This window comes from Asterias rubens, chromosome 6 (genome assembly GCF_902459465.1).
Source record: "Asterias rubens chromosome 6, eAstRub1.3, whole genome shotgun sequence".
Classification (NCBI taxonomy): Eukaryota; Metazoa; Echinodermata; class Asteroidea; order Forcipulatida; family Asteriidae; genus Asterias; species Asterias rubens.
Genome location: NC_047067.1, coordinates 5951993 through 5962872, shown reverse-complemented (window position 1 = coordinate 5962872; position 10880 = coordinate 5951993). Strand labels below are relative to the sequence as shown.

Below are 10880 nucleotides of genomic sequence, written 5' to 3'. Positions count from 1 at the left end.
TGTCACATGTGGTATGGGTACTCGGATATCAATATAGTCACTGAGTTGAACCCATGAGGTCTCACCATGTTGGGTTTCACATGCATACAAATCTTTCAACTTTCGTCTGAATTTAGAAACAAAAATTACTACCTAAAAAAATGACACCTAAAAAAACGCTTGCATCTTAATATTTCAATGATTTCATTTACACAAGACAACCTACGAGTGGTTTTAGTTGCACTAATTGTGTAGAGTTGAGGATTCTAAGTGTTTTACTTAACCACTGTAATGACTGCCGGGTTCTCATTTTCCTGCAAATCACAGACGGTACATTTAATATGAAGAGTTGCTCTTGTCTGTATCCCTGTACCCGTGAGAATACAACAGTTGCTCACTCCCCCGATAACGATAGGGTTTATGATGGGCTATTACTTAGTCTTGCCTCTGCTCGTGGCAGTACTTGAGAAGCTCTTGAAGTATACAATTACAGAATGTTCTACTCTGAATTGACACCCTATGTTTTCAAGTGTGACTATCGTCAACGCTAGAGTTTAATGTCGAAATAAATGAGTGATATTTTTTGGCGGGATCACTTCAACTTGAAAACAGAAACCCACTTCATACCTGCGTGTACTATGTTGATGGATATTAATACAGCACAGTGTTTTCACCGTAAACCAGTCGGTAGGTTCAAGTTTGGTGGGGGGTTTTCGCGGTGGATGTTGTTAAGTTGTTGTTTTTACTGCATGAAATGCAACCCAAAGGAAGGAATTGTGTGAAAATTAGACGGCTTTGCCCGGGAACATGCTGTCTTTGAAACTACAGTTTGGTGAATGAAATTGCTCGAATGTTTTACTTGGTGACACGTGCCATATTGTGTTACTTCCCAACCCGATGTGAAAGCTCAACTCCAGAAAAACCTCTGAACTCATCGACTGTGTGAAACTAAAAAGCGGACGCAGAATTGCTCTTTGGTGTCTGGGGCATGGGTGAGAACTTTAACAAGTTCTTCACAAAAAAATGATGACAGCCAGAAAAGACCACTCATCCAAACCCCATCTTCAGACCCGGCCACAGGGGAGACAAATTTTTCAGAACCGCTCCTCAGGAGTATCTCTTACGCCAGGGGAGAAAGACATCATCAGAGGTATCTGCCAAAACAAATTCTTCGGGCGGGACTACTATAACCGTTGGAGTAAGCACCCCACTGGTGTCTCCAATAGCATCTTAGCATCGCGGCGGTTTACCCCTTCTCTACCGGCACCAGAGCGGAGAACCTTTCTGGACTTTTTACCCCACGTCCACGCCTCGCCCATCGTGCCTCCTCTTTGGCCTAAAGATGAGTTCACCTCCGGCATCTTAAATATTGTCCGGGAGGTAAAAGTGCGTCATCTGGCGAGGAATCTGTGCAGCAGTGGGGTAGTGATGATGTCGCCAAATCCAGATTTAGGGACTTCTGCCAGTGCAACAGAAACAAACATAGAACCAAGTTTATCTTCCAAAGCCATTGATGAAAAACCCATTCGGGGCAACCATCGCTCCGTGTGTGCAAAGCGACGCCACCAAACACCCCTCTCAACGAAACACAGAGCACGAAAACGAACCCCTTGTTCATCTTCAGGATCACGGCGACCATCTGCCTCATCCGGAACTTCGATGTCACCCACTCGTTCTTCTCGAAGAAAGGGGTTGACCAAATTAAGACGCGTCATCGAAGTCTCCGGTAAGGATGGAGGAAGTGTTCGGAGGAAACTCTACCTTGATGTGTTCCTCCCGTTAGTCGGGACCTCGGAGGATGATGACGAGCAGGAAGGAGGAGTGTACCAAAGCGATACGGAGCAACAAGACGAAGATGGGTTTATACTAAACCGAGAGGAGTATGATAATACTGACGGTGATGATGTGGAGTACACTGATTGAGAAAAAGGAGGTTGGGGAAACAAGGAGTCAATGCAGTGTATGTAGTGCAATTATTATTTGTTTAGGCATACAGTGATATATCGGCCCTTCTCGAAACCACGGCTTCTGGTTCGGCTTCAGGCTCCCCTCTCGTCTGAAGCTCTGCGAGCATCCGTACGCAAAGCACGTGCAAACTGTAAAATTAAAGATCTATGTCAGATTTTTGGCCCCAAACGTTAACAAATTGATTTTTTTTAGTGAATGGTATTATAAAGAGTATCACCCGCTGTAACGAAAAAAAGTTTAACTTTTACTTATGGTCAGGAACCATGACAAAATTTCAAAACGTTTCTTATAAAACACATAAGAATTGGTCACGTGATATATTGTCGGGATCCCGACAAAAACTAATTTTGAGCACTTTATTTCACTGCTACTAATAATTGGCGGACCTTTTCGAGCAATGGCTCAAATGAAAGCTTGTAACTTTCTCGACCCCCATCAAAATACCTATTGAATTTTAAATCAAATTTTTGGGGTCAAATCGGCCAAAAATCTGACATAGCATCTTTAATGACCGCGGGGCCAAGCTAGCCTGAGCCGAAACTGGAGCCGAAGCCGTGGATTTGAAAAGGGCCATCATAGGCTAGACTAGACTGGTCCCCTGTCTTCCCGCTGAGGGTAGGGACAAGTATTGATTTTATGTATACGTGTATGTATATGCGTCGGATTTACCTGCGAATACCCAGAACCACAATGGTGCGAGGCAAAGGTGATTATGGATGTGGGCTCAACGCAACGGCAGATCTCTGGCGTATTCACAAACCTCAACGTGTGACGTCAGATGTTCCAACCTACAAGTGACTAAAAACTAATCTGAGACTGTCCCGCTCACCATTATGCGATTTCACTCTGTTTAACATTAGGCATACATAATTTTCATTTGAAAAGTTTCCCAATTAAAAAGAATGAATCTTCAGATTTCGATCTTCAATATGCCGCCCCAACCACTAATTAGCTCAGATCCCCACCTAATTAAAATGGGCACACATAAGGTTGGCTTGAATTAGGCTACCTCTATAGACATGTTCAATCACTATCGGGATTATTGTTCACTTGGCCTTTGATTGCACTTGATCACTTTGCTATATTGACCCACTGCACATTTCGGAACTGCACATTTCGGAACTGCACTGTGCAAGTTTTTCCAAAATGGCAGACGATCGTGACGCGTGTAACTAATAGCTGCGCGTTTTGCCTCCCATGCATATTTTTCTCTCTGAACGAATTTGACAGATAGAGTTCTGCTTCAAAGACAAACGAAATGCAACCACAATTTCGCAATTGCCACGGACAATTTCTGTGAACAAAATAGACCTAGGCCTACATAAAGCATAAATGAATTTGCAAAATCGTTGAATTTGGGGCATAGGCCTATAATAAATATAAACGATGGACTATAGAGCAGTATTAAACACGTGGTTAATTAACAACACTGCTAGGCATAATGTGGTGGATTTCTGCAACTTTTGTTTATAACATGACGCTTAACAATCATGTTCACTTGTTAAGTTTTCCCTTAATTATCTTTCCTGGGACCCTGACACTGCTGTTGTTTTTCTGGTCTCTTTTTTATCTTCAGTTTAGGCTTACGTCGCACAGTGGGCCAGAATGGGATGAAAGTGCGCCAAAAATAAAAATCATTAAGTTTTGTGCAGGAAGATTCACCTACTTAGATTTTCCGACCCGTACAATCCAATGGTGATAATTAGATCGGAGTATGACGTCAGCAAAATACCGATTTTTGATTGGTCCTGATGTAATGGACTGTTTATCGCGGTAAAATTGTGACTAATTGCTTGCATCTGTGAATAATTCTAAGCAACCACGACAAGAGTTTTCAATGTTTGATGCATCATCAACAGAACTAACAACTTCAAATAATCGCTTTCTTGGTAAAGACGCCATTGTGCACTGTGGTACAGCTGACAGATACATTTAAAGACAACTAGCGGCAGTATCCCTCATCACAACATATGAGACACCAAGTACATTGAAATTTCCACTGCGCAATCAGACATGTATCATATTGCACCTTTCCGGCGAGCGCAGCCTTGCTCGGGTGTCGTGTTTCTCAGTGGAGCGCGCCATATGTAATACTCAGAAAAGGGGCGAAAACGTACAGTGATCGCTTCAGAAAAACTGCTCTAAAATCGTGTATCGCAGGTTGTCGCAGCTAAATTTGGTACCAAAATGATGCAAACAAGTTGCTCTATTAGAAATGAGTAGACTTTAGGCAGCAATCGACGGCAATCTTTAGTTTCCGTATTGCTGAACACAGAAAACGTATATTTCATGTCAATGTTGACACAATTGTCAGTATTTATTCATAGAAAACTTCAACAAAAATAAAAACTGATTTAATTTCCATCAAATATGAACCCTAAACTAGGGCCAAGTGAAAGTTTAGCTCCGTAACTCAATGCAAGGTGTCTAATTTTGCTTTATGAAGATTTCTGCAACTATTTTCATTTTATGGCCAATTTCTGTGGATTTGCATACCTTTAAGAGGTCATGACAAGTCAATATATATATTTTTTGCTTAATTTCCCCATAAAATGGTCCCATGGGGTATAAGCAACCTTAAAAATGTTGAAAAAATTAAAACTAGCAGGGTCACGTTTCACCCTTTTTGACGCACTTTGGTTTCGGCCTGGCCCACTGTGCGTCGTCACAACATTTTCTGACAGTACACAATCTAAACAAAAATCTTCAGGTCATATTTCCGAAGAGTTTTGATTTTTGTTTCCAGTAAATTTCTCCTCCCAATATTACATGTGAAAAAAATGCTTATTTTGCCCTCTGGTGAAGATGAGTGGTTTTATGTGATGGATTTTCCCAACTCGGTCTCCTGGATGTTACCCTGTCCCCATTCACGCCATAGCATAGGTAGTCTTAGTGCAAGACGTTGTTGTTCAATACCACTCAACTATCGCGTTTTACATACGGTCCAATGATGGATAGTCGCAACGTGTGTAGTGTTTGCGTTTTTAACCAAGACTACGCCACAACCGACTATGTTGGGTTCCCAACCCCATTACCTATTATATCACATGTGTTATGTCATTGTTTTCCTGTTTTTCGTACATAATCAAAATACAAGCAATTTTTAGACTAGACGGAGAAAAGAGGCATCAACAATGCAGCTGTTTTAAAGAAACAAAAGTTGTCTGCTTTATTTAGTGTACTGTAGCTAAAACTAAGTGTTTGTGTCTGTGTTGCTCTTCATCAACAATCATGAAACGTGAGACTGAAGACGACTTAGAAGACATTTCTCAGCCAAAATTATCAAAGTATGGTCAGCCTCAGACTGCTGCTGCTAGTGCCACTGTGCAGTGTATGGAAAGCGAGTCAAGATTGGAAGCCGAGCAGGATGGGGACAGGTAAATAGAAAGATAATACATTTACTTTAATGTTGCTACAATTAAATACATATGTAAACCAGGATTGAGGTACACGGTAATAAATATATTATAAATAAGGTGACCCAGTTGAGTATAAACTGGGCCCTGGGACATTATCTGTCATTTCGAATTTTGACATTTAATCTGTCATATCACAAATAATGTTAAAAAAAGGGAGAAAAAAAAAGTATACAGCGCCCCAGTTACTGGGTCTAAGACTTAACACTGTATGTGTATCTGTCAAATACTGCAACAAACTCCTCACAGGATAAGTTGCAGCTGGATGTGGCAAGTAAGTGGACATTAAGAGTAAGTAATAAATAGCAGTAGGGTGAAGCAAGGGCTTTTGTTCCTGTACCTACGCCTACGGACAGACACTACAACAAACAAATACATCGACAGACTTACAGCACTGACTGACTGCATGAACGAGACGATAGCCGAACGAACCTCATATTTCTAGGACCTGAAGGGGTATGCTCATTAGACCGTATCGCAATTTTCCCTTCTGGCCTGGCTGATTTTGCTGAATTGCTGAAAGGCACTGTGGAAAGGAATAGGGGGGCATAGCATACAGGGCTTTTTCCTCATTCCCACAAATGCCCTTTTTATCCTTTGTTATTATATAATGAATTAATGAACTTCCGTGTACCTTTCATATTGCCTTTTTTTTGTTGAATTGTTTACTGAGGTTATTTTTTTTGGATACCCTAACATAGACAATTGAACTTGTTTTTTGTTTACAGAATAACACATTTTGTTATTAAATGTAGGGTTTTCAACTTATTTTAAAGTCATTTAAAGGCAGTGGACACTATTGGTAATTGTCAAAGACTAGCCTTCACAGTTGGTGTATCTCAACATATGCATAAAATAACAAACCTGTAAAAATTTGAGCTCAATCGGTCATCGAACTAGCGAGATAATGAAAGAAAAAACCACCTGTGTCACACGAAGTTGTGTGCGTTTAGATGGTTGATTTCGAGACCTCAAGTTCTAAACCGGAGGTCTCGAAATCAAATTCGTTGGAAAATTTCTTCTTTCTCGAAAACTATGGCACTTCAGAAGGAGCAGTTTCTCACAATGTTTTATACCATCAACCTCTCCTCCGTACTTGTCACCAAGTAAGGTTTTATACTAATAAATATTTTGAGTAATTACCAATAGTGTCCACTATTGAAGGGAAAATTGTTCGAAAATAGTGTAGCGTTGACCAGGGGTTGCGATGCACACAGTTTTAAATGACACAAGAATACAAATACTGGCCTTAGTGTCTCGTGCTCGGGAGCTTTATTTACACTCGACAAGACATGATTTTTAAAAGAGGGAGAAGCCTAAGCCAGAGGACGCCCAAGCCAAGGACGCCCTCTCTGGTGAGCGGGTTCCCCGATCAGCCAGTAGTGCTCCGACAGGGAGTCATGATGGCGCCCCTTACCGGCACCCCGCTACAATAGAGACCGCCTTTTTAACAACAAGACACATTTTTAGTAAATATTTTTGATATTATTATTTTATGTATTATTGACAGAGTCAATTCCAGTTACACCCGTAATCCACTCCTAGAACCCCTCCTTTGAGATAGTGTAGTCATCCGTTGAGTTGAAACACTATAACAGGTCACCAATGTGACCCTTTGAAGTTTGAAAACCCCATGTTTGTACAAACACTGCATGGAAAATAATTCGCCAGTGAATTTGTACACATACCTTGAATATGTTACGCAGCCAACATAACGTAATCTAAACTACCATCAGGCTGTTCTGGCTCAACTTTAGAATCCTCCCAACTGTAGTTGGGACTGGTCAAATTGATCTGACACACAGTTAATGTTTTTAAAAGCAGTATAAAATGTCATAGAGAAAGACCACAGTCAAAAAGCCGTGTTGCATGGTCCCATAACATTTGCAAAACCTGCCTTTATGCCTACCGGAAGCTTTCACTTAGACATGCATAAATTGTAGATATGCTCCCCCTTGTGGATTAAACAAATGAATTATTGCCCACCACCAAAACTGGTCTAGCAACAACCATGCATAGCACCCTCTCTTGATCGGTGTAGGTCAGTATCTCCCATAAGGTTGCACTCTAATTTTCTGTTACATGCATAAAGATTTAGCCAGAGCAAAGCTTGATAGATCTATGAAAGGTATCAAAACCCTAACCAGATAGTAGTGGATGGCTGCGTTAAATTTTTGTTTACGGGGAACTGGTTTATAAATCCTATAGTTCAAGGTTGAACAAATGAGCATGAACCAGAGTTGCAGTCAAGTCACCTGTGTCGAGTCATGAGTCTTGAGTAATAGAAGTGATTGTTTTCACAGAACTCGGCAAAATACTGAGTACATGTTCAAAATGTACAGTGCTTACCTTCATCGATGTAAGGGTAAAACTATAAATAATATTTTATCTTTTTAAGTTAAGAATCATTAACTTGAGAGCGGTTCACCAATGAAGATTTCTTTAGAGGTTGAAAGTTAGAGTGGACTCGCTGCAAAAAGGACTGTAAATTATCATGGATTCCTTCGTGTGCATGATGAGCAGAATTGTTTTTATTTCTAAACAAAATAAGTTTTGGTGGTGAAAATATGTGAATCGCGAGTCACAAGTCCTTGGGGTCAAGTCTTAGTCTTGATAGTTATGCCATGTACCTATGGTTTCCTGTGCTGGCTCCGTCCCCTTTGTGATTTACTATAATTGTGGGGTGGGGAGGTTTTCCAAGTGATTATGCTCATACTAGTGCCTTGGGGATAATAATAGTAATAATAATAATAACACCAGATGACATTTCAAAGGTTTCACTGATTTGCTAATGATGCTGTAATTAGCTAGTTAACTGCCAGTGCCAGGTCATTAGTCTGATGAAGGCCACAGTTCGGGCTTTTAGCAGTCGGCCATGATATGGTGCATCGTCTGGACTTACAGGTTATGGCTGGAGAAACCTATTGTACTAGCAAAGAAAATCAACATCCCTGAGTCCACATGTTCAATTTATGCCTGTAGCGAAGACGGAGCACAAGCAATTGTGCTCAGATGTACTATGTCGGAACAGCTGAAAATGCGTTAACATTTTATATTGCGCCCTCTACATAAAGTGATGCACAATTAAAATGCTCAGAATGGAAGAAAAGGAAAATATAGTGAAACGAGACTTGACAAGGTTTGCCAAACCACTTTGATTGATAACCAGGGTTTGCCCTGCAGGACCAGTTAGCTTGTTACAAAAGTCTGTCAGCTTTTTCCCTAGTCCATGTTTCAAAACTGAACTATCCAGCCGGACCACTTGGAGTAGATTTTGACTTGTCTTCATGTGTTTTAACTGGCAATTGGCCAGCAGACCACTGTTTTGAGAGAACACTGTATAATAGGCGTGTTCTGCCAACAGAAAACTTATAGGCACATCACTGAAAATATTAGTCTTTGAAAGTCGCATCTCACCTAGATGTCCTATGTAATCTGGACTGACCTTTTCATACTACAACATTTCAACACGATGTTGACCCATGTAAAGTGCCCAAACCAGGTTGAAACCAACCCTGTTCTCAAGATTGGCATGATTGGTTGAGAAATCTGGGTCTATGTCAAAATTTCAAACACACACCATCACTCTCAGTCATTTAAAAAATGGTGTTAAACCATGAGTCATTTTCTTTGTGAGCCATTTTCCTCTGTATTTAGAGCTTAAATTCATGAACTTTTACAGTAATCATTTGGTTGGATGACTTGTGTAAGCCACAAAGCTCTTTGTTGCAGCATGGAGCTATGGTTGCAGTTACTTTGTGGACATATCTTTGTTCTGAACACAAAGTTCTAAAATGTATTAAACACTGGTTAAATTCTTGTGCGGATGTGTGTAAGTCCACATATTGTTTCAAATCCCTGCCTTACATGTATGGTGGACCTCCTTTGTTATTGGGTCCACACTTTAATTTTGGAATGCTTACCCACCAAAATTTTCTTAACTGGTTTACAGCGGACAGTTTTGGTCGCTCTGAACAACTTCGGATTGCCAGAATAACTTCATAACCTTTGACCAATAACTTCATGGCCTTTGACCCTTTCAAAGGTTAAATTCCACGCCTGCAAGAATGTTCTTTTTAGATTCTCTTTGGAAAGATTGTAAAAGTATATTTTTAGACAGCAACCACTGACTATCTTTGTGTCAGATAAGATATGACCAGCAACAGAACCTTATTTTTCCCGATGATCTGACAGCAAAGGAACCAAAACCGATTGACTCACTGTTGATAACATATCTGACTATATATTTCCCAGGAGTTGGCCTCTTTGTATGACCCTAGGTTTCCCTTAAAGCCACTGGACTCCTCTTGTCATTGTCAACGACCAGTATTCCCACTCGGTGTATCCCATCATGCATAAAATAACAAACCTGTGAACATTTCGAATCAATTGCTCATCGGAGTTGCAAGAGAATAATGAAAGAGAAAAACACCCTTATTGCACAACTTTGTGTGCTTTCAGATATGCCTAGTAAAAGGCTTCAGGCCCGAAGTCTTTTATTATTTGAGTGAGAAATTAAGTGGTAAGCAGCGCGATGAAAATGAACCTAGCTCTGAGCCCTAAACTTCTTTAAAAAGAACTTTGAATGACTTCCGACTCTGGATCTTTTGAAGGTTCTGGCTTCTGCTTCTTGAGCTTCTTGATACTTATAGCCAAAGCCTTAGCCAGATCCGCATCGGATATATGAAACCTAAAGATTTCTTCTTCTTTTTTTTATCTGAAAAAGAGCTTGGAATCTCACATGGCACTCCCAAGTCAAATGAGGGTTATCATTTCTGCCGACACTATCAGCATCGCAAAAACTCAATAGCCATGGGAACCCCCAAAAACTGATAATTTTGTGGCGAAAAAGCCTGGCTGCTATTACATGTAATGTGTATACGTGCACAAATGAAAGACGAGAGATAGTGGGCAGTGTGGGATCAATAACCTGGTAAAGCCGTACACAGAAGTACAGAACCATTTTTGCGCAGCAAAGGTTTGATTCACTTATTTTGAGGACATATACATATTAGGATGTTTTTCGTGGGTGTGGGTGTTGGGGGGATAAGCTGCCCACGTACTCTCTCTTAGATATGCTGACTGCAAAGAGCAAAACATCTTGGGACAGTTTGGGAGAGGCTTTCGTCCGGACGTGGGCTGATGATGATGATGATGATGATGATGATGATGATGATGATGATGGTGACGTGCACAAAGAATTTGAAAATTAACTTGCGTCAAATATGATAGTAGTAAAAAAACAAACAAACATAAACAACCTTAGAAAGAAGACCATGGGCAGTGTATATTTCCCTGTTAAAAGCATCCTATTCTCATTTATAAGACGTCAAATCTCACCTGTGTACGAGAGCTTACTCTACAGGGCCATGAGCAATGATCCTTGGAATATTGCGCCATATAAATATTTTGATTAATTGACTGATTGATTTATGCCACGCCCGAGTGCAGCTGACATATAAGTCTTCTCAATTTAAGAAAATGATTTTTATTGACACCCCTTTGTCTGTCCATAAA

General features: G+C 40.5%; 1 protein-coding gene across 2 annotated transcripts in view; it reads left to right on the top strand.

The window, feature by feature from the left end:
* Positions 1-5049: 5049 nt before the first annotated feature.
* LOC117291626 (cryptochrome-1-like) overlaps positions 5050-10880 on the top strand; it is a 28951-nt gene continuing 23120 nt past the window's right edge. For both annotated transcript variants that reach the window (XM_033773457.1, XM_033773456.1), the window contains exon 1: positions 5050-5324. In XM_033773457.1, coding sequence (XP_033629348.1) covers positions 5179-5324 — 146 coding nt within the window. In that variant the 5' untranslated portion in view covers positions 5050-5178. The remainder of the gene's footprint in view (positions 5325-10880) is intronic.